The 24108-nt window shown below is 44.4% G+C and overlaps 1 protein-coding gene across 4 annotated transcripts in view; it reads left to right on the forward strand.

Moving 5' to 3' along the window:
* The window catches only part of PLPPR5 (phospholipid phosphatase related 5), a 62508-nt gene that overhangs the window by 14587 nt on the left and 23813 nt on the right, over positions 1–24108 (forward strand). For all 4 annotated transcript variants that reach the window (XM_064147325.1, XM_064147322.1, XM_064147323.1 and 1 more), the window contains exons 2-3: positions 19517–19649; positions 22365–22615. In XM_064147325.1, the coding sequence (XP_064003395.1) occupies positions 19517–19649; positions 22365–22615 (384 nt within the window). The remainder of the gene's footprint in view (positions 1–19516; positions 19650–22364; positions 22616–24108) is intronic.

Consider the following 24108-nt stretch of genomic DNA (forward strand, 5'->3'; position numbering starts at 1 on the left):
GAATACCTTTTACTAGTCCAGGCTGCTCAAGGCCCCATGCAATGCAGGTGAATGGTTAGACATTGTTTTGCATCCAGGCTTGCACCTTGTTTGGAGCATGTTCAGGAGAGACATTTCTGATCTCTGTATCTTTCTGGTCCTTCCTCACTGATTGGCAGCTCCAGTGACCATTATGGGAATAATGATGTGGGTCTGCTTGACGCCAGTGGAGCTTCAGAAGTTCATTTTGGTAGAGCCACATTTTCACTCACTTTGACCTAATGAGGTCCAGCAGAGGTAAGTGCAGAGTCCTGCACCTGGAAAGACCAATAAACTGCAGCAGTACAGGTTGGGAGGTGATCTGCTGGAGAGCAGCCCTGTGGAGAAGGACCTGGGAGTGCTGGTGAACAACAAGTTCTGCATGGGACAGCAATGTGCCCTGGTGACCAAGAAGGCCAGTGGGCCCCTAGGGGGCATTAAGCAGAGTGTGTCCAGCAGATGGAGGGAGATTCTCCTCCCCCTCTGCCCTGGTGAGGTTCCACCTGGAATATTGTATCCAGTTCTGGGCTTCTTCCTAATTCAAAAGGGACCGGAATCTGCTGGAGAGAGTCCAGCACAGGGCTACAAGGATGCTGAGGGGACTGCAGCACTTCTAGGGCATGGTCTAATGGCCATAGAGGTGTTGTGTAGAAGGTGGAACTTGATTTCATATGTCTTTCCAACACCAATGATTCTCTGGTTCTACTTGTAATACGTGCATCCAGCATAAAACAAAACAAGAGAACCACTGAGTAACAACTCCCAACAGTTTTAATCCACTTTCTAGTGCCTCTGAAAGCCAGGAAACACATGAGCAAATAAAAACTTTCCCAGAAAATTAGAGTCTGCCACTTGTATTCTTTCACTTCAGTGAAATAGTCAGAGGATCCAGGGCTCTCGGCCTTTCCTTCTCTTTTAACACCTCTCCTCCACATCTTCTCACCAGCCTGCTCCACTATGGTTTCAGTAAAGACGTTCTTCCTAATATCCAATTTAAACCTCCCCTGGCACAGCGTGAGGCCGTTAGCTCTTGTTCTGTCATTAATTGCTTGGGAGAAGAGGCCCATACCAGCCTTAGTTCATCCTCCTTTCACAAACTGTAGAGAGCAAGTAATCATGATGTGAAGCAGCTTGAAATGAAGTCATTGTTGTAGGTCAGATGCTTCTCCTGCAACGGCTTTAGCAACGGTTTTAACTCCTTTAAAATGAGTCTTGCACCCTTTGCAGCAATGCGAACTCTATAAGGTATTACATCAGAAGAATGACTTTAAGGTAATGTGCTCAGGAGTTGACATTACAGTTGTGATGGTTTGGGTGTTCCCCGCCCCCCCCCCCCCCCACTAAGAAATCACCCAGACTAGTCTCAGCCGGCTCTGGGAATATAAATGAAGCTATTTATTTACACCTAGCACAATATACAAGCAGATATTTACAGTATATACAGTTATATACAGAAATATACAAGGTAAAAGGTAATACAGAAACACAACTCCCCTCCCAGAAATCTAAGTCCCCAGGAGGGGCTCCCAACCACCCCTTCACCTTCCCCCTACCCCTCTCAACCTTAACCCAGTCCCAAGGAAGAATAGAGGTTTGGCCAGGAGTTTAGGAAGCAAAGTGGGTTAGGCCAAAATGGAGGGTGTGTTAGAGAGATGCAGCTCAGCCAGTAGCCCCAGTGAGAGTGAAAGTGATGGCGAGAGTGTTATCAAATGCTTTTGTTTCTTGTTCCTATACTTCTCAGCAAGGCTGTGAGCGAAGTAGACATCACCATTGTTTTCCTTTTACAGCCTGTAATCTAGTTCTTCTCACCAAAACATTCTAGCTAGCTTCAAACTAGCACTTTTCTTTCTGATTTACCCCACCTGTCAATCCACTTTGCTGAGTATTGAGTACTACTCTTCTGTAGTAGCCCATCACAGAATGGGCTGCGTTGGAAGGGACCTCCAAAGTTCATGCAGCCCAACCCCCTCTGCACTCAGCCAGGACATCCTTAACTAGATCAGGTTGCCCACAGCCCTGTCCAGACTCACCTTGAATAGCTCCAGGAGTGTGCCCCAAACACCTCCCCAGGCAACCTGTTCCAGTGCTCAACTACTCTAATGGTACAGAACTTGTTCCTCACATCCGATTTAACTCTGTTCTGCTCTAGTTTGAAGCCATTGCCCTTGTCCTGTCGCTGCAGCCTCTGTAATCAGTCTCTCTCCAGCTTTCTTTTATGGTCACAGAATTGCAGAATGGTGACCTGTTGGGCAGCGCAGACGTTCCATGGAAGAGATTCATTTGCATGTCTGATCAGTTGCTCAGGAAGAATGACATGAAAGAAGGGGAAGAGGGCAGAAATGAAGCTTTTCAGGACCTTGTGCTTAATATTTAACTTTTTTTTGTCATATGGTAAAGCAATGAGTGAAGGTAACTCAGTGAATGATGTCATCTGTGTCTGTCTGATGATGCACTCACAGGGTTTCCTTGAAACACCTTGATTACAAATGCTTGGTTATCATCTACCTCTTCCTTTCAAATCATACAATTGTCAGGGCTGGAAGGGTTCTCAAGGAGCATCCAGTTCCAACTCCATTGCCATGGGCAGGGACATCTCACACTAGTCAGGTTGCCCACAGACACATCCAGCCTGGCTTTAAAAACATCCAGGGATGAGGCTTATGCCACCTCCCTGGGTGACCTGTGCCAGTGTTTCACCACCCTTATACTGAATGAACTTCTTCCTAATGTCTAATCTCAACCTGCCCTCCTCTAGCTTGGATCCACTCCCTAGTCCTATCACTACCTGGCACCCTAAAAAGTCCCTCCACGCTTTCTTGTAGCCCACTTCAGACACTGGAAGGCCACAAGGTGGTCTTCTGGGAGTTTTCTCCAGACTGAACAACCCCAACTCTCTCAGCTTGTCCCCACAGCAGAGCATCTCCAACCCTCTGATCATCCCTGTGTTCCTTCTCTGAACAGCCCTTCCAGCACCTCCAGATCTCTGCTGTCACAGGGGCTCCAGAACTGGACAGAGTGCTTCATGTGGGGTCTCACCAGAGCAGTACAGAGTGGCAGAATCCCGTCCCTCACCCTGCTGCGCACACTTCTCTTGGTACAGCCCAGGCTCTGGTTGGCTCTCTGGTTTGCCAGTGCATATTGGTAGTTCATGTTGAGTTTCTCATCCATCAGCAGCCCTAAGTCCTTTTCTTGAGGGCTGCTCTCAAGCCAGTAATGAAGACTTCATGAAGTAAACAACCTTTACCATTGTTAGGTACCTACTGTATGCAGGGTAGTACAAAGAGCAGTAAAGAATATTTGTGACAGAAGCATAAGAAGTGTTCGGTAGCATAGATCTCTTTACTACAGAGATACAAGTAAAGGAGATGATATTTCACTATTGGATATATAATCTTCTAGTGCCGTATTTCTTCTCTAAATGGCTATGACCAAATATATATCAAGAAATGTATTTAAAAAATGATGTTTTTACATCTGGAGAATACTGATTTTTTTCATTTTCTTTTAATTTACTAAGAAAAAAAGGTAGCCTTTATTTCCAAGTCTTTCTCCAGAAAAGGACTTTTCTTTTCACCTCTTTTCTCCAGACTTTCAGAAGCTGCAGTGACATATGGTCCTGTATCTCCACACTGAGTGCAAAAGTTCATGTTTTATGTATTTAGCTGATAGCAGAAGTATTCATATAAGATTTTAGTTTTCATTTGCCTCGTAACTACTGGTCTTTTTTTTTTTCTATGGAAAATGTACTCTCTGAAAATCAGCTAGGCCATTGCCTGTCAGGTTAAGGAAGCAGGAAATAATGAGAACAAGAAAAAAAAAAAAACACATAGAAAATGGCCTCGAGGGAAAGCTCTACATAATGAATTTGAAATTGCTGCCACTGTAAATACTGTTGCTGCTTTTCCTGCCAGGGCTGTCACCTCAGACAGCAATTGTAATGTAAAGCAGGCTTTGGAACTTGTCTACAGTATCACTGAAGATCGGGGATTATGTTGCTAGATTTTTCCAAACTCTGGACACCACTATGTTCTGTGGTATGCTGATGGCATTTTTAAAAGGCAAAGAGGGCAAAAATAGTCTGTGATCTTGCTGAAAATTGGGAAGAGAAAATAAAGAACAGGGATAAAAGAGCAATATTTTTAGAAGAAACCTGCTCCATGCTTGTAAAGTGAGAACTCTGGAAGCAAAATGAATGTGGAGCCCCTGCAACTTCAATTATAACAATCAGCCAAAAGAGCATCCCAAGGATCTTTATCTCCAGTTCTCATCACCCCTTTTAGCCTTATAAAGAAGTGTGTGGAAGATGGTTCTAGAGAGAAAAAAACTTAATTTAAGCCTTGCTTCAAGACATGCCTAAATGAGAGAAACAGAATTAGTGAAGTCAGGAAAGAAATTATAGTGCAGAGTATGGTCAACTGTTACTGAGAGTTTCAGATGGTGGATGAATAGGGACTGGTCTTTTTAATGCAGTAGCTGCTTTGCAGTGTCACTCATATTGCCTGAGTGGTTGCTGTAGCTACAGCATCATCTCGAGAAATGGCAGAGAGGGAGTCGTGTATTCTACCACATTCCCTGGTCCAGGTGAAGTATTTCCTGAATGTATGTACCCTCTACAGTAGGCGTTAGCTGGAAGGATCTATCAGTCTGTACATGATACTCTTTCCTAATCCCAAATGGAGGTTATTAATCTAAAATTTCAGGATTTCTCTTGTTTAAATTCATTAATATACCTGCAGTTACCTTGTCACCCACGTGTATGTTTCATTCTTAGTGGATTTTTGTAGGAAGGTATGCCTTGTGTGAGAAGGTAGTCCATGAAGTGGACTGACCTGCTGGAGAGCAGTGAAGGGGAAAAGGACTTGGGGGTCCTGGTCGATGTAAGGATGACCATGAGCCAGCAGTGTGCTCTGGTGGCCAAGAAGGCCAGTGTCATCCTGGGGTAGATTAGAAGGGCTGTGGTTAGTACGTTGATGGAAGTTCTCCTCCCCCTCTGTTCTGCCCTGGCAAGGCTGCATCTGGAATATTGTGTCTAGTCCTGGGCCCCTTCAGTTCAAGAAGGATCTCAGGGAGCTGCTTGAGAGAGTACAGCACGGAGCCACACACATGCTGAAGGCAGTGAAACATCCTCCTTAGGAGGCGAGCCTGAGGGAGCTGGGGCCATGCTGCCTGAGGGGGTCCTCATTCCTGGTTATAAAGATGTAAAAGTGAGTGCCAAGAGGCTGGAGCTAATGACAGGACAAGGGGCAGTGGTGGAAGCTGAGGCATAGGAAGTTCCATGAAAACAGGAGGAAGGATTTTTTTTTCCCCTGTGAGGGTGAGAGAGCCCTGGAACAGGCTGCCTAGGGGGGTTGTGGAGTCTCCCTCTCTGGAGGTATTCTAGACCTGCCTGGATGTGTTCCTGTATGATCTGGTGCCCTCTGCTCTGGCAGGATAGTCGGACTGGATGAACTTTCAAGGTTCCCTCAGTCCCTGACTTTCTGTGATTCTGTGTGCAAATAAACTGCATTAGCATTTCAGAAGTCTAGTTTTGAAGTCATTGATTTACATAGGGGCTGGCTGTTGTAAAGCATTTGTGGCACTACAGGAAGTATGTTAATGTATCTGTTTATTGCAAAATCAGCAAGGTCAGAGTTGCTTCATCTCTACTTCTTGGAATGAGTCAGATTTGACATTTCAAGCTGAAAAAGAGCTCAGAATGAAGAACCAAGTTAAGAATATACTGGCTAGATGACTTTGGAAAGGTCAGATCAGGTTGCTAAAACTGGGAATAGCTTGCCTGGATTCAGGAAAATTACTAATAGATTAGAAAACTGAACCTATTTGAGAGGAGGGAGTCACTGGAGAGGATCTGTCAAAACTCCTTAAGTTTCCTGTACAGAGAACAGGGAAAGGGACAGGTATTGAGTGATTGGTAATAAATATATTATTAGTACAAAAACCACCACCAAATTCAGTCAGCTAATCAATAAAGCAGGAGCCAAGAGATGAAACAAGGAGAATATTAATTTTATATCTTGCCCCTTCCAAACCCTGTTCGTGGCTATGGAATTGGGTTGCCGCATCACAAGCAGGATACAATTACCATGGAGATGGTTGTGAGAACTTTCCTGGAATTTAGATTTTGCTATTTTAATTTTTTTTCTACATGTTTCTCTCTAAAGAAAGGATTGTCTAAGTGCTACTTAGGAAGTATATATTAATATTAAATGTCATTATGTAGGCTGATTTTTTAATTGTTCCTATTATGTACAGTATGAACCAGGGCTAAGGGTTAGAGAGGGAAGCTCAGGGCAATCATTCTTGTCTGTCTTCTTCTAGTAACAGACTGCCCAGGAGGGGGTGTGGAGTTACCCTCTCTGGAGATATTCCAGACTTACCTGGTTGTGTTCCTGTGTGATCTGGTCGAGGTGATCCTGCTCTGACAGGGGGGTTGGACTGGATGAGCTTTTGAGGCCCCTTCCAGCCCCATACATTCTATGATTCTGTGTTATTGTGAGTTAATAATTTGATTATCCTTCAGGATGTCTGCACAACAACTCTGTTAGAATAGGGTAAAAGATAACTCTTAGCCTCACTTTTTCAATTGCAAATTATATTTCTATACTTGAATTTCTGTAGCTATGTGCACAAGTTATATTGTCAAAGCTTTCAGATTCTCCACTACAAGTCAGTTTTGGAATGTCTCAAAAAGCTTTTTTCCCCAAGACTTAGCCAAGAAATGCTCAAGTAATTGTGTTACGTTGGCATTTATTGATTGGTTGCAACTTGCATATGCAGTGGAAGGGGTAATGACAGTCTCGAGAATGCAGAAATTATTCTTTCTTGAGATATACCAAGCATGGAAATAATGGTAAAGGGCAAGAGGGACATCACTCTGCCTTTCCTTTACCCTGTATTGCCAGTGGTGCCAGGGAGAAGGAAGGAATTGCAATGAGAGACAGAATCTCTCTTGGTGCTTACTGAGACTGAAAAGTGTTTTCCTTCCATTTCTGAAATAATCTGTGAGCTGATTATTGAGATGAGCAGCGAATGTGCTGAAGGATGGAAGAACAGCTTTAGCTGAGCCGCTTGTACAGAAAAACACAGGACCTGCATTAATTGCCAAATTCCATAGGGATTATATCAAAGTACAAGCACAGAGGCACAGTGATCATTGCCTGCTGTGTTCCATGGCACATCCCAATGCCTTCTGAGGGTACAGCACTCCTAGGCTCAGGGTAGCAAGAGTCCTGCCTCTTTCTGAATTCTGCATTGTCAGACCCTTGCGCCTGCATACCCACTCTAAGGGTATTTTTGTTCAGCTAAGAATTTGAACACTGCTCTCTGCTTATTTTGGAGAAGAGTTTTCTTTGTGCAAGTCACAATCAAAGGCAGGAATGGAAAACAGTTGCCAGCAGCAAGGACCTAGATGCATCTGATGAAGACAGATTGCTGGAAGGAGAATCTCCTTTCCTATAATTTTGCGAACCCCAGCTTACCTGCCAAGCAAAACAAAGAACCTGTAGTCCTCGATAAGCAGATTCACAGTCTCTACTTGGAGATGGAGAGTTGAGAATCCTGGCACACTTCCTTCTTGTGATCTTGCAAAAGGTTGAGCACTTTGTGTCACAGATGCTTCCCTGGTGCTAGACTCTGCTTTTTCCTGTTGTTTGGTAATCTGCACTAATTTTACTGAGTTTGGGGAAAAAAACACTTCTAAAAGTTATATGCAGAATATTACTGTTTTCAGGTTGTTCTGTAGTTGATGCTTCATTATTTCAGAGGAAATAAGAGAGTTATTGTGCCTCACATCTTAGTGTTTCCATTCTCCCCATAATTAATTATATTAAAAATTATTTTTTGCTTGCTTGTGCCTTTTTATGTTTTGTTTGTTTTTCATGAGAGCTATAGGTGTCATTGGGATGAATGATCAGTGTGCAAAGAAGGGCCACAAGGATGATCAGAGGGCTGGAACTGCTCTGCTATGGGGACAGGCTGAGAGAGTTGGGATTGTTCAGTCTTGTGGCCGTTTGAGCTGAGGAGAACATTCCAGGGCTAGGCCATATAATGGCAACAATGGATAAGTTAATATAATTTCATTAGAGCATCAGGAGCTTTATGTCTAGAAGCACAGCCCCTTGCTGGCTTCTGTGGCTTGAGCTGCGCTGGCTTGCTATCTTCCCCCACTGCTGTTTTGGCTGCTGCTGCTTTTGCTGCTTTGCCGCCGCTTGACCCCTTCCCCATCTTCCTTAAGGTTATTATATTTTTATTCTCGAGTACTTTATTTTTCTTTATACTGTTAGACTTAAACTATAAGAAGTACAATTTCATCCTTCCCTGACCTTCCAAAAAAATCCGTGTTGTGGTGAGTTTATTCTACTGGGGGAGGGATCCACCCTAACCCGGGACATTAATTTTGGTGCTTTTCCAAATGTGGGGCATGATCTTGGTCTGGTTTTTCTTTTGATTGATAATCAGGATAAGGAAGTCAGGGAAAAGTGAATTTGTTTGATATATTTTGGCCCATTATTGCTTCAATTTTGACTTTATCGGTTCAGCAGTGTTTTACCACTATGGTGCATTCCCATGTGTGTTCTTTCTTTGCTAAGATGGTCTAGAACTCAGTAAAAGCTGTGTTAACTAAGGTTGGAGATTTTGTTATGGATGTTTTAAGGTTTAGGAATGTTGCTGAGGGTGTGCTATATGTTATGCTGGTGTCAGAAACTAGGAGTTATTTGGGAGAGCTGAGTTATCTAGTGGCCTGCCTAGTATGTTTGAACTTGATGTTTTTGGCTGCTATTGTAGGTCTGATTGTAGTTTGGAAACAAGAGAGATACAGGAATAAAGAGGCTACAAGTGAGGTTTTTGCCTTTTCCGGAGGCAGTAGCAATGAGATGGGGGTTAAAGACACAGCCTGCAACAAGCCGGGGAGGGAAGGCAGCAGCACCGGGTAGACGGATTGCTCACAGAGCAGCAAAACTTCCTGCCTCAGGACCTTTGAAAGAAGAAAAAGTAGTTGGACATGGCCCGTACCCCACTGACCCTGAAGCGTGGAGGCAGGAAACTATCTGGTTCCCGTTCATACCTAACAGAACGGAGGAAAGTAAGGGTAGAAGCAATGGAACCCCTGCGGGGATGCGCTCACAAATAGCTGCGGCGGCGCCGGATCTGGCTGCAGATGGTGAGGGCTATGGCAAAGTCCCTCAGGCGGATAAAATTGAAGAACTTGTTTGTGGAAAATATGGCTCGAACATTTTGATCTGTAGGAGAGTACCTGAGACCGGAGCCTCCGCCATTAGAGGGGCTGCTGAGGAAAAGGTTCTTTTGCCTGAAACCAGGGAACCAGAAGCGGTACTGGGGGATGCGGCGGGGTCCTCAGAGGGCGAGCTCACTAATGCCATCGAGCCTGCTAATTCCGCTGCTCCTGCCCTAGCCCTGCTTGTTTCTGCCGAGCCGGCTGCTGCTGCTGTGAGAAAGGATCCCTCTGCCTCAGTCCCAGTTCCACCAGCACATGAGGAACAGAGCCAGGCAGACAAACCAAATTTAAATGATTCAATGAAAGGCACCTCCCAGAGTAAGACACAATTTACTATAGGCAAACAGTTCAGGCAGATGATAGTGAGCAGTGTCATAAATAAAATGCATAAACTTATGTTCATGCTGCCATAAATAACAGGCATAAACTTGTGTTCATGCAAGTTAAGGCTTTAATAGAGTTGCAGGAATCAAGCAATGTACAGGCCTGGGTGTGCGGGGAGACTCTGCTCTACCCTAACGCACACCTATTGTTTTCAGTTTTCTCTTTTTATATCCTATTCTATTACATATTCATTAGTAATTCTAAGAAAAGGTTGGGTTTTCCTTATCAGTTCTAAGAATGGGAGGTGTCTCTTCCACGCATGCCTCTTTTTATCTGGTGGTCCCTCTGGTCGTCTTCAGTGATGAAGGGGTCTTCCTCAAGTGTCCTTTCCATGAACTCCAAACTAGTCCTCTGTTTGCTCATGCGCAAAGGCTATCTCTTCCACCTGCCTCCCTCCTCCACCAGTCTTTCTAGTTTCTAATTATTTATTGCTGTTATCTTAAGCCAAGTGTATGCTTTTGTGATGGTTGTGCAAGGAGGAGTGCAGCTCCATTCAAACCCCCCCTTCCTCCCTGTCTGTGGCCTCTTGCCACAAATTGATTGGATCAAACATATATTTCTCACAATGCAAAATAAGGCTTTTAATGGAGTCTAGTAATCAAGCATTGTACAGGCCTGGGTGCGCGGGGAGGCTCTGCTCTACCCTAACGCACACCATTTGTTTTTAATCTTCTCTTTTTATATCCTATTCTGTTACATATTCATTACTAGTTCTCAGAAAAGGTTGGATTTTCCTTATCAGTTCCAAGAATGAGAGGTATCTCTTCCGCGCATGTCTCCTTTTATCTGGTGGTCCCTCTGGTGGTCTTAAGTAATGAAGTAAGGGTCTTCCTTAAGTGACCTTTTCATGAACTCGAAACTAGTAGTGTCCTTTGTATGGCTCTTCCTCTGTTTGCTCATGCGCAAAGGCTGTCTCTTCCACCTGTTTTCCTCCTCCATCAACCTTTCTAGTTTCTAATTATTTATTCCTCTGTTATCTTAAGCCAAGTGCATACTTTTGTGGTGGTGGTGCGAGGAGGAGTGCAGCTCCATTCAAAATCCCCCCTCACCCTTGTCTGTGGCCTCTTGCCACAAATTGATTGGATCAAACATACATTTCTCACAGCAGGCAGATTCAAATGCAAGAGTTAAGATCTTGCTTGCTCCAATTAAAACAAGGAGAAAAATGTCAGCTAGCATTGCGGTCAAGATAGCTGAGATGACGATGGAGATAAACCACAGCAGGGTAATCCCAAGGAGGGAACTGTCAGAACCCCTTTTGCTTCAGAAATCTGCTCAACTCATGAAGCAAAGGGAAGAGGATCCAGGAGAGGGTACATCAGCTGCTGTGAAGGCTATTACCCTTGTAGGCAAAAGGAATGGAAAGGCTAGAGCTAAGGGAAAATATACTCAGGAGACAGACGATAGTGATGAGGAGAAAGCCGCATTACCAATGAAGGAGGTCAGGCATATTAGGCAGGAATATGCCTGGAAAGAGCAAGAACTCTTGATGAGTTGGCTAAACAGATGCTGGGATGGAGGCATGGATACCACAGAAATAAACCCTTGGACAGTGAGGCAGTTGGTAGTTTTCTCAAGAGACAATGGCATAGGTAAGCACCTAGGACATCTCAGCAGCAATTCTAACCTCTGGTCACATGTATTGACAGCTGTGGTACTGCGGTACCCCAAAAGGGATGATTTACCCTGGAGACCTTCACACTGGAATACAGTTGAACAGAGGGTGCAGTGCTTGAGAGAGATGGCCATAAAAGAGCTAATTACGGAAATTATATGACAGAGGACCCTAATAAGATACCTGTGAGCCATGCTCTCCTAAAGAAACTTATTCAGCTCGCCCCCTCTAATTATGCCCATACATTGGCAAGTAAAATGGTGGGGAAATGTGGGAGAATTTCTCCCACAGTGGGGCATGAGCTGTAAACATGAGAACTTGTGATGGGAGATGTCCTTGAGCTGGAAGACACTGTGAGCAACCCATGCACATCTGCAGAGGGCTGACCCTGCCAGCCCCCTGGGGTGGAACCCCGGGCTGTTTTGATAAGGGTAACCTATCTGCACCCTGCACGTGGTTTGGGGCCAATCTGTACTGTTCACTTGTGCCAGCCCCAGGCTGGCTGGGTACACCTCCTCTGAGCACTACATAAGACACTGCACTACCCTAATAAAGTTGTATTGATGCATAGAAGCTACAGAGTTGACTCTTCAGTGCCCCGATTTGCGTCTCGCCAGCCTCTGGACCCCGACAGGGAAAGAAGATGAAACAACTCCTCTGACTGTGTGTGAGTTTGCTGATCAGATGAGGCAGATGGAGGATAGCCTTACGTTTAATGCCATGGTGTCAGCCATCAGTACTATGGCTGAAGAGATAAAGGATGGCATGAAACAACTCAAGGAGCAATTTAAAACCTCCACATCCCAATTGGCGAAGAACAATGACCTTTCCTCTTCTCCATCGGAGTGGGTACATGTCTCAGACATCAGAGATAAGCGTCCTCCCAAAAGATCAATTCAAACTAACTCACTCAGAAATAGACCACAACAGTCAAATGGGTCTCTTTGAGTAATATTACGTGACCAATTTGGTGAAAACATGGGTAAGTGGGATGGGAAACCTACGTCACTTCTCCTGTAAAGAGTGAGAGCGTTGCGGAATGAGAAGACTAAAAGAGTAGTTGCCTTGGTTTCCCCAGATGACTCAAACAATTCTGGCAGTGATTCAGCTAATACCATTAAACACTGTGCCAGTTGTACTTGTAATGGTCAACATTAGGGGGGCCCTGCCTCTTACCAGGTGTGGAGGCCAGGGACCAGGAAGATAATAGGATATACTGGAATGTATATATTAGATGGCCTGTTACCTTGAAAATTCAGAAATATAGGGCTCTAGTGGATACAGGTGCACAATGTACATTGATGCCTTCAAATTGTAAAGGAATGAAGTCTATTACCATTTCTGGAATCACAGGAGGATCTCAAGAATTGACAAGGCAAAGTTAAGTTTGACTGGGAGTGATTGCCGAAGGCGTGCCATTGTAACAGGTCCAAATGCACTTTACATTTTGGGAATTGACTTTTTGAGAGAAGGGCTCTTCAAGGATCCCAAGGGTTTTAAATGGACCTTTGGAATAGCAACTGTAGAAGCTGCTGGAGACAAGACTGAAGTTGTCTGCTAGGCCTGACCTCTGAGATGAGTCTGCAGTTGATGGACAGCATAATATAGAGGATATGAAGTTGCCAATTGCCACTCAAGCTGTACATCATAGGCAATATAGAACAAACTGTGACTCTTAAGTGCCCATACATGATCTGATTCATCATCTGGAGTGCCAGAACATCATTAAAAAGACCCATTCACCTTTCAACAGTCCAATATGGCCTGTGTGAAAGGCAAATGAAGAATGTGATTGACAGTTGATTTCCATGGCCTAAATGAAGTGACTCTGCCCATGAGTTTTGCTGTGCCAGATGTGTTAGAACTCCAGTATGGGCTGGAATCCAAAGAGGCCAAATGGTATGCAACCATAGATGTTGCTAATGCTTTCTTCTCTATTCCAGTAGCAGAGGAATGCAAGCCTCAGTTTGCTTTCACTTGGAGGGGGATTCAGTATACATTTAAGCATTTGCCCCAGGGTTGGAAGCACAGCTCAGTGATCTGTCATGCAGTGATCCATGATACATAGGAGAAAGGTGGAGCTCCAGAGCATCTGCAGTTCCTTGATGGCATCATTGTCTGGGGGAATACAGAACAAGAAGTTTTTGAGAAAGGCAACAAAATAATTGACATTCTGATGAAGGCAGGTTTCACAATAAAGCAAGACAAGGTGAAAGGACCTGCTAGAAAGATCCAGTTCCTGGGAATTCGTTGGCAAGATGGTCGCCACCACATTCCAATGGATGTGATAAATAAAGCTTCCACCATGGCAAATCCCACAAATAAGAAGGATAAGTTATCTTTCTTAGAAACAGTTGGATTTTGGAGGCTGCACATCCCTGGATACAGACAAATTGTAAAACCTTTATATGATGTGACTCAAAAACTTTAGGTTCAGGTGGGGACCTGAACAGCAAGCAGCCTATGATCAGATAAAGCAGGAAGTAGTGGGTTTGGGACCTGTTCAAACTGGTCCAGGCATTAAGAACATTCTGTATATGGCTGCAAGTGATAATGGTCCAACCTGGTGCCTATAGCAAAAAGCCCCAGAAGAAACATGTGGCCAACCACTTAGTTTCTGGAGTAGAGGATACAGAGGGTCAGAAGCAATCTATATGCCAACAGAGAAAGAGATCCTTGCTGCTTATGAAGGAGTAAAAGCTGCTTCTGAAGAAATTGGAACAGACTCTTTGCCTCATTTGGCTCCCAGATTACCAGTTTTGAACTGGATGTTTAAAGGAAAGGGGTCATCACCACATCATGCAACTGATGTTACCTGATCTAAGTGGATGGCTCTCATAACACACTGAGCATGCATGGGGAGTTTTGAACGACCTGGCATAGTAGAGATGATCACCAACTGGCCAGAAGGCCCAAACTGTATAAATCCTCCAGAGGAGCGAATAACTCCGGCTGAAGAAGCTCCTCCTTATGGTCATTTGTCTAGAGAAAGGAACTACGCTCTATTTACCGATGGTTCCTGTCGCCTTGTGTCAAGGTCCGGTGGAGCAGAGATTAACAGTATCTCTGTCCAGAGGAGCAAGACCAGTTCTTATGGATTCCGTGTTGTGAAATTAAGGTGCAAATGAGACCATATATCACCATGAAACTATTTATTAAAGGATAAGGTTGGGCAAAACAGAGGGAGGGAGGGGAGAAGGGGGAGAGAGAAAGATAAAGAGAACTATGGAGAAGAGAAGAAGGAGCAGGGAAGGAAAAAAGCTGTGATCATATTACCCTCCGTCGCAGATGGAGGGGAGAGAGAGAGACGGGTGCGTGGCCCAGGGATGATCTTCTGTGGAGTCTGTCAGAGGTTCTTCGGGTTGTGTGCAGCTCTGGTGGTCTGGTGGCGGTCCGCCCTCGGTGGTCCGGTAGAGGTGCCACTGGTGGTCCGGTGGGAATGCACTGGTGGTCTGCTGGGAGTGCCACTGGTGGTCCGATGGAGGTGCCACACTTTGGCAGGCATTTCTCCTGCCTTTTTATACAGTTTTTCTGCTCAGTGTCTGGCTGCAGCTCCCCAGGGCATCTTCCTGTGTATTCTCATGCATTCGCAGGGGTCCGGCGCCACCGGGGAGAGGACCTCCGCCCCCTCCCTGGCTGCACCTGTCCATAACCTGAATGCACATAAACCTTTTCCCTTGGGGGTAGCTGAGATAAGATGTAGGCCTCCTGGGCATTCCAGCCAGGCTGAGGTCCATGAGTTTCGAAGGTGTTGTCTGTTGATTTGCATCCCTGAGCTTTGGGCCAAGCACCGAGTCTGAGTCCCAGAAGTAACAAGATTAAGGAGAGATGATGCAATCTTCTTTATCTTCGTTGATTAAGGAGAGATGATGCAATCTTTATCTTTGTTGATGAACGAGAGAGAGGATTTAGACTCTCACACCTTGTTGGCAGCAAGCAAAAATGGAGATCTGCAGTTTGGAGACCTATGCGAGCAGTGGCTGAAGCAAAAGCTGGAGAAGGTGAATCAAGCCAGTTTGCAGAGGTAAAAGCTATCCAACTTGCTCTTGATGTGGCTGAGTATGAGAACTGGCCTGTGCTTTACCTCTATACCTATTCGTGGTGGTGGCCAATGCCTTATGGGGTTGCCTAAAAGACTGGAAAAGAAATAATTGGCAATGGAAAGGAAAGCCTATTTGAGCTGCTGACATGGCAGGACATTGCTACCCATCTAGAGAAAATCTCTGTAAGAGTATGACACACAGACACGCACATGCCCAAAAGTGAAGCTATCAAGGAACATTGACACAACCATCAGGCAGATTTGCCTGCCAAGGTGTTTTAAACCGATGTAAACTGTAACTTGGATTTAGACTGGGAACACTGAGGTGAACTGTTCTTAGCCCAGTGGGCCCATGATTCCTCATCAAGGTAGAGATGCTACCTACCAATGGGCATGGGACAGAGCAATCAACATATTCATGGACACTATAACACAAGTTATACACGACTGTGGTATCTGTGCTGCTATTAAACAAGCCAAGCGTCTGAAGCCTCTGTGGTATGGACAATTCAGTGATTCTGTGAATTCTCCCTATCATTGTCATCATTTTCAAGATCTTGAATTCAGGGCTGAGTTACCTTTCATCTATGTACTGATCATCTGTTCATTACAGCTGAAGGAATTATACTTCAGTGTGCTGAAAATGTACTTGCATCAAAGAGAGAGAGGACCCTTGTTAGGTTAGGTATTGAAATTTATGCTTCATCTAAAAATTCCACTGGTTTGTTTCTGTGGCAGAGTGAATTTTGCTTTTTCCATGCTTGACACTATTACTTTTGTTATTTGTGTTTTGTTACAAGAAGCACTTTTCTCTTGTGTCACAGCAGAGCCCAGAGTCATGTGTGTAGACCTACAAATCACTAAGGTCTTTAACTGCATTCTTCCTGTTGACAACAAATGGTGCTTAGGAGCAGTCACCTACAGGTTTCTGTGTAACCAGCTTTGTGTGTGCAACTTTTCAGATCTATTGTGGCATATGAAAATGGTTCTAATTTCCTATTAGGTCAGATGTTTAGGAAAAAAAAACTAGGCAGTGATTCAAATTTAATGGCATTACTTCTTGGATCTCACAGGATCTTAGGACTTGGAAGGGACCTCTGGAGATCTTTGGGTCCAATCTCTCTGCCAGAGCAGAACCGTATACTGCTATATTGAAGAAGCCCTTCTGATGTATTTAAAGAAGCCTTTCTTGTTCTTGATTTATGCAATATTAAGACTTCAGTTTGCTGGTCTTCTTTCTTTTTTATCACAGTATGATGTACCTATCAGTAAGCTTTGTTGTTTTTCAGGTAGAAGAGTGGAAGAGCCTGGCCTTTAAGTCCCACAGGGAATCAGAACTGGAATGCAGTGGTCAGTATTTGACCTATCTGCTCTACTTTTTTTTATGATACCTGCATGAATGGGATAAACTCGATTGAGCACAAATGGGCAATCTCAATCAACCTGGTATGGTGGAGGTGATCACCAACTGTCTGGAAGGCACAGACTGTACAAAACCTCCAGAGGAGAAAAAAAACTGTGCTGAAGAAGCTCCTCCCTATGGTGATCTCTCTGATCAGGAAACGAACTATGCTTTGTTCACAGATGGTTCCTGTCATCTTGTTGTAAACAAGTGAAGATGGAAGTCAGCAGTCTAGAGTCCTACCAGGAGAGTTACTGAAGCAAGAGATGGTGAAGGTGAATCCAGTCAATTTGCTGAGGTAAAAGCTGTCCAGCTTGCTCTTGATGTGGCTGAAGGTGAGAATTGGGCTATCCTTTACCTCTGCACCAACTCATGGATGGTAGCCAATAGTCTGTGGGGCTGGTAAAAGACTGGAAAAATAATGGTTGGCAGAAGAAATGAAAGCCTATTTGGTGTGCTGATCTATGGCAGGACAATGATGCACGTCTGGAGAGAATTCCAGTGAAGGTGCGGCACATAGACGCACACATGCCTAAGAGCAGAGCCACTGAGGAACATCAACACAACCAGCAGGCAGACCAAGCTGCTAAAATGTCTCAAATTGATACAAACTGTGATCTTGACCTTGATTTGAAATACCGAGGTGAACTGTTCTTAGTTTGGTGGGCCCATGATTCGTGTGGATATCAAGGCAGAGATGCGACATACCGATGGGCAAGTGATAGGTCAGTTGACTTATCCATGGACGCTATTACCCAAGTCATTCATGACTGTGACATTTGTGCTGCTATTAAGCAGGCTAAGCGAATCAAGCCCTTATGGTATGGTGAGAGATGGTCAAAGTACAAGTATGGTGAAGCCTAGCAGATGGACTACATCGTTTTACCTTGATCTCATTCTGGCAAGCAGTATGTGCTAACGATGGTAGAGGCCAGCACTGGATGGGTGAAACTTATCCAGGTCCACATGCTACTGCACCTAACACCATTCTTGGCTTGGAATGACAAAATGTGGAGACATGGAACTCCAGAGAGAATCGAGTCAGACAACGGCACTCATTTCAAGAACAATCTTGTGAAAAACTGGGCCAAAGAGCACGGTATTGAGTGGATCTACCACATACCCTACTATGCACCAGCTTCAGGGAAGATTGAACGCTACAACAATTTACTGAAAACCATTCTAAAAGCCACGGGGGGTGGAACTCTGAAAAACTGTGACAAGCATTTTGCACAAGCAGCCTGGTTGGTAAATAGTAGAGGTTCAGTAAACCGAGCAGGACCCCCACAATCAGATTTGGTCCAAACAGTAGTAGATGGTGATTAAGTTCCTGTTGTACATGAAGAGAATCTGTTAGGGAGAACTGTTTGGGTATTTTCTCCTTTGAGTAAAGGGAAACTTGTCCTCGTCATAAATACTGGATAATGCAGGAGAATGGTGAAATCCAGTGTATTCTGCAGAGAAATCTAACTTCAACTGAGAGAGTCTAAATTCAGAGTGTATAATACAAGCCTCTAGGAGTTTTCTATTCTAGGTACCATTGGCGTCCAATGAAAGAATCTACAAGAGAATCTACAGTACATGAGCAAGAACCTATCATCTGGGAGTCCCTGTTCTCATCTCATCTGTGAGGAGACAAACTGTTTGCTGTTTTCTGAGCTTTTGCATCACCTCCATCTGAGATAGCCGGAATGAAGTGTGAACTGAACTTGTAATATTCATTAGTGTAAATATTGGTTTAGGTTAGATCAGGTAGTTCTCAGCAATACTCTGAGTGAAGTAGACAGGAGTGGACTGTGCTAGTTTGAAGCTAGCTAGAATGTTTTGGTGACAAGAATTAGATTACAGGCTTTGCTGAGAGGTATGAGAGTAAAAATTCAAATATAGGTAAGGGAGTCACTCTCTGTCTGTGCTGTGGGCTGCATTTCTCTCTAACCTCACCCTCCGTCTCTCTGATTAATCCTCTTGCTTCCTAACCCCCCTGGCCGGCCTTCCATTCTTCCTTGAGGCACAAGGCAATGTCTGGGTTAATGTTGAGGGGTGGGAGAAGGTGGAAGGGTGGTTGGGAGTCCCTTCTGGGGTCTCAGGTTTCTGGGAGGGCTGTTGTGTTTCTGTATTACCTTTTACCTTGTATATTTCTGTATGTAACTGTGTATGCTGTAAATATCTGCTTGTATTTTGTGCTAAGCTGTTAATATAAGCTTCACTTAAATTTCCAGAGCTGGCTGAGTCTAGTCTGGGTGATTTCCAAAGTGTGTGGGGGGGGCAGGTAACACCCAAACCACCACACTTGGCTGGCAAAATGTGAATCAAACACTATTAAGTACCTCCTGGCAATCCAATCCTCTTCTGTGAACAGGAGCTCTGTTGTGGTTTGTCTTTTCTCTCCCACTGTGGTGAAAAATTTAGAGATGGACCCTGTGAAATGCTGAGTGAAACCCACTTGGGAACCGTCTGAAATATTCATCATCTTCCAGGATTAAGCCTTACTCTACTTTGATCTTGTTCAACTAAGAGATTTCTTTCTTTTAACTTATTTTTCAGGATGAAGGCAATATTATGCAGATTCCAGCTTACAGTTATAGAAGTTTGTTGTCTTTTAAAGCAAATAAAGCATGCCATAAGGCACATTTCCCTCATAAGAAGATTAATATGCAGAACGTGGTTTGCTTATGGTGTCTTTTGTGCTGATTTGCTGTCTTTTGTGCTGATTTGGTCTTGTTTTCTTACGACGACGTAGCCATCTGTGTGATATTAGTATGTGTTATTTGCTGTCATCTGATGTACCATTTTTCTCCCCTTTTTTTCTCCTTCCCTAAGATTATCGTTGGAGAAACTGTAGTGTTTTGTCTACAGTTAGCTACAAAGGATTTTGAAAACCAAGAGAAAACAATATTAACTGGAGACTGTTGTTATATAAATCCGCTGGTGCGAAGGACCATCAGATTCCTTGGTAGGAGAAAAATGCTTTCATTTTCTGAATGGTGAGAGGGGAGAAATTTTGTCTTAATTTTGACATGGGAAAAATATTCAGATAACCACCTAGCATTTCATGTGTGGTTTTAACATGGGGGCTATGACTTCTCCTTTTGGAGAGCAAATGCAACTTCTTGAAAGTTTAGATTAAAAAAATGAAACAACCCCCCCCCCCCCACCCCAACAGAAAACAACCACAGCAACAGCACTAAAAATAGAAAAGAAAAAAAGGGACCATGAGAGTGAAAAACTAGCAACAGGTGTGGAATAGGGAGGGGGAAGTGAAGAAAGGAGATCTCCTTGTGCCATACCTATATCTTGTAGGTTTTTTTTGTGCCACACATGTAGTAGACAAACTGGAAGATGCTGGAATATAAATGTGTGTTTAAAGCCAAACCTGATTTAGGTACTGTATTAGCCTGGGCATTGTATTATGGTCTCTAGGGGAAAACTGTGCAAAATCCATGCATCTATAAGTCTACTCTTGGCTTTAGCAGGCAGGAGGTGTCACCCTTTCTACTTAGTTCATTCCAAGTGTGTTTGGAGGAAGAAGTATCACCATTCAGAATGGCTATTCTAAGATGCTGCTTTTTAGTATGTGTAGCGGTGCCACAGCAGGGTTCAGTTCCCTTATTTGCTTCTCAGTCACTGCTGTATCTCAGAGAAACAGCTGGAGGAGCTAAGCCTTGGGGTAGCCAATCCTCCTGCATGCCCTAGTGGCAGAGGAGGGAGAGTGGGCATGTGCAGCTGTGTCTGCGTGACAGCAGTAGCTGCCTGCTCGGTGTGCCACTGCGTGCTGGCACACTGCGCTGCTACAAGTCATTAAGGAGAATTTGTCTTGCATAGCTCCAGAGTAGCTCCACTTGCTTCGTGTAGAATCTTTTCCTTCTCTCTTGGTGGGCCCTCATTGCTCACTGAAGCAAAACCAAACAACAAACCCAGCAAGACAAAGACTGGGAGGCAGGGAAGGGATGAACAATGACTTCTGCACCCTTCTGCCAGAGGAGGCATCACTACCCAGTAAGTTCACACACAGTGATGTGGCCGCTTACGCTGGGGCAGTGCACATCTTTGGGGCGTGCTGAAAGGTCCCTTTTGTGCAGCAGCTCAGCAGTGCCCAGCAGCTCAGAGTGAATTAATGTTAGTGTGACATTGCTGACCAGCCAGAATCCTGGGCATCAGCCTTGGTCCTCTAGTTTTGCTGAGGTAAAAACCCCTGGTTTTTAGAAAAACACGCTTCTCAGAGATCACATCTGCTGTAATGTACATTCATTGAAGTTCTCATGGTACTCTGTGAAGATTGGAGCGGCTGGAACTCATCCTGTGCTCCCAGTGAATTGGAGTTTGGGAAAGGTAAGGCAATTTGCCTGTGGAAGTACAGGAGGAAATCTGTAGCTCAAGTCAAATTTGGGCATGCACCTGCTGTCTTTGCTTCTAGTCAGGGTGCTGTGTTGGCATTTCCTCCTTGAGTGTATCTTCTGCTCCCAGAAGGATATGAAAGTGAACTTGAAATAGCAGAATTAGGTTTTCTTTTAAAAGGCTTATAGTTGCATTTCCATGTTAATGAATGAGCACATGTGCTTAATGCTTTGCTGATGTGTCTGACAAAAAGACTCTTCAGCATAAGTGGCTCCTCAAAAAAAACCCTATGTCTATAATTCACTGTGTTGGCATTGTGATTAATATGCCATACCTAGAGATCTACTCAGCAGCAGGCAAATGAAGACAAGTTGTGCATTGAATTATTCACTTCTTCAGCTTCTTTACAGCTGCAAGGGAAACAGAAAATGTTTGTTCAGTATGTGTTACAACTTTGGTGGCTACCTTGTCAGGGCCTGACTTCCTTGGTTCTCAAGGAAGAATCTTCTCTGGGGTGAAGATTTTGCCTGTGTCACTTCTCTTTAGTGAAGATGGGCACAAGTACAGTTAGCTCCCCTGAGTACTGGGCATTCATGGCTGAGGGTACTAGCAAACCAGGCTACTTGTGCAAGAGTGGACTGTACTCCTGTGAAAGCTGGACAGAGATCAGGTGTGTGGCTACATGTGCTGGAATGTGTCCAGAGAAGGGCCATGAGGGTGATCAGAGGGCTGGACCTGCTGTGCTATGGGGACAGGCTGAGCGAGTTGGGGTTGTTGAGTCTGGAGAAGAGAAGGCTCCAAGGAGACCACCTTGTGGCCTTCCAGTATCTGAAGGGGACTACAAGAACCTGTGGAGGGGCTTTTTGGGGTTTCAGTTAGTGATAGGACTGGGGAGAATGGATCCAATCCAGAGGAGGGCAGGCTTAGATTAGGAGGAAGTTCTTCAGCAGGATGGTGATAAGACACTGGTACAGGTTGCTCAGGGAGGTGTTGGAAGCTCTATCCCTGGATGTTTTTAAGGCCAGGCTGGATATGGCTGTGGACAACCTGATCTAGTGGAAGGTGTCCCTGCCCATGACAACGGGGTTGGAACTGGGTGATCCTTGAGGCCCCTTCCAGCCCTGACAATTCTGTGATACATTGCAGTGTTGCTGCTGTGATTGTGTAGGGAAGTGTCATCTCCAATGGGAGTCAAGGTCTTCAGGCTACAATGCATATTAGGCTTTTCATGTTCTTAAATGGAATGAGCTGGTGTATTACTATGATAAATATTGTAATATGTTGCCCTGGAGTGAAATTGTCAGGAAATTTAACTCTTTGTTTTCCCTTTTAGGAATTTATGCATTTGGACTGTTTGCTACGGACATATTTGTAAATGCTGGTCAAGTAGTAACAGGGAATCTTGCACCACATTTTCTTGCACTTTGTAAACCAAACTACACAGCCCTTGGATGTAAACAGTACACACAATTCATCAGTAGTGTGCATGCCTGTACTGGAAATCCAGAGCTTATCATGAAAGCCAGGAAGACTTTCCCCTCCAAAGAAGCAGCACTGAGTGTGTATGCAGCTATGTATCTGGCTGTAAGTATCCTGCACTCTTTGATGGCACTGTGGCTGAGAGGGCAAATGCCTGGTGGAGGAGGGAGGAATGGGGAGAACATAAGGCAAATGTTGTATAATTTTTGTGTGTGTGTAAACCTTCTACATGCTGAGGCCTTTGTGTGTGCAGTTCACTGGACTTAATTCTGGTGATTACAAAGGGAGTCCTTAGAGCCTTGAAAGCTTAAGGCGATGCTGGCAGAGGGTGAATAGTCAAAGAATGAGAACCAGCTTCTCAGTTTACTTCCTCCTTTCCAGATAACATGGGAGGAGGCTTTGTTGGGTGGTAAAGAATGAGGGCAGGAATTGCCTGTGACTAGTAAAGATTCTTTTCCAAGTTTTAACTCAGTATAGATTAGTAGAATTGCACACAGCTGCATTCTGTAGTGGGATGAAACAGAAGAATGGTGTATGCGTCTGATACCTGCAAGCTTCCCAAGATCTGTGAATGTGTTTAGGCACCAGAATTGGTATTTATATATAGGCATCTTACTGCTTGTGCAAAGTCACTTTGGCTCTTGCTCTGTGATGAAGTGGGCTACAGGACAATACAGCTTTTACTCTCCCTCTTCTGTCTGATACAAGGAGCAAGTAGGGCTGGGATTGAAAGTGGTCTTGGCTGCCTGGTGTCAGAGCTGTTCTAGAAGCTGTTGAGAAGTACAGGGAGGCAGGTAGGAAGCAGAGTGACTAGTGAATCTCAGTTCAACAACTTGGTGTTGTTGTCTTAACCAGAAGCACATCTTGTCCTTTGTAAAGCTGTTCACAGTACGTGCCTGTGGCAGTCTGTGCTGGTAATCACACTCCTCTGTAGCCCTGGGCTGCCTTCATAGTGTCAGTGGGAAACTAGGCAATATGTGGGTATCTCTGTGGTCACTGCAGCAGTCATCTCTTAGATTCCTTCAGTATTTGAACAGTGGCCTGACTTCTGCACATCTATACGCTTTCCAGCGTATATTTCATGAGCTGACTTTTAATTCCTGGTTGATGCAGAGAGTGGTGCTTGGCCAAGTGGCAAAGACCTCAACCCTATCCACAGGCATCTGTCAACTCCATGCTTCTGAATATGCTTGGAGGCCAAATTGCTTGAAATCTGTAGCCCTGGCAGTAATGTTTTCCACAAGTTTCTTCTAAGTGGTGTCTGCTTATCACCAGTTAGTGCAGGCAAGGGTTGTCTGCGAATCAGAGACGAGCAATAAAATCATCTTCTAACTCAAGGCAAGTGTAGGGCTCCTAATAGTATTGTCTTTATTTGCAGACATATGTAAGGCTTTGCTTCTCTGAAACACACCTCTAAATTTGGCACAAGCTATTTTAGAAAACATTCAGCATTCTTCATTTTAATTGGTCCTATTTTTCTCATCCATCTGTAAAGCTGGATTTCCACTGTTGCCATGAGTCACAGTAACTAAAGGAAACCAACTGTTCAGCTCCTGCAGAGCCGGAAGGAAAATAGTATTAATATATTTTAAAAGCAT

This window comes from Pogoniulus pusillus, chromosome 8 (genome assembly GCF_015220805.1).
Source record: "Pogoniulus pusillus isolate bPogPus1 chromosome 8, bPogPus1.pri, whole genome shotgun sequence".
Classification (NCBI taxonomy): domain Eukaryota; kingdom Metazoa; phylum Chordata; class Aves; order Piciformes; family Lybiidae; genus Pogoniulus; species Pogoniulus pusillus.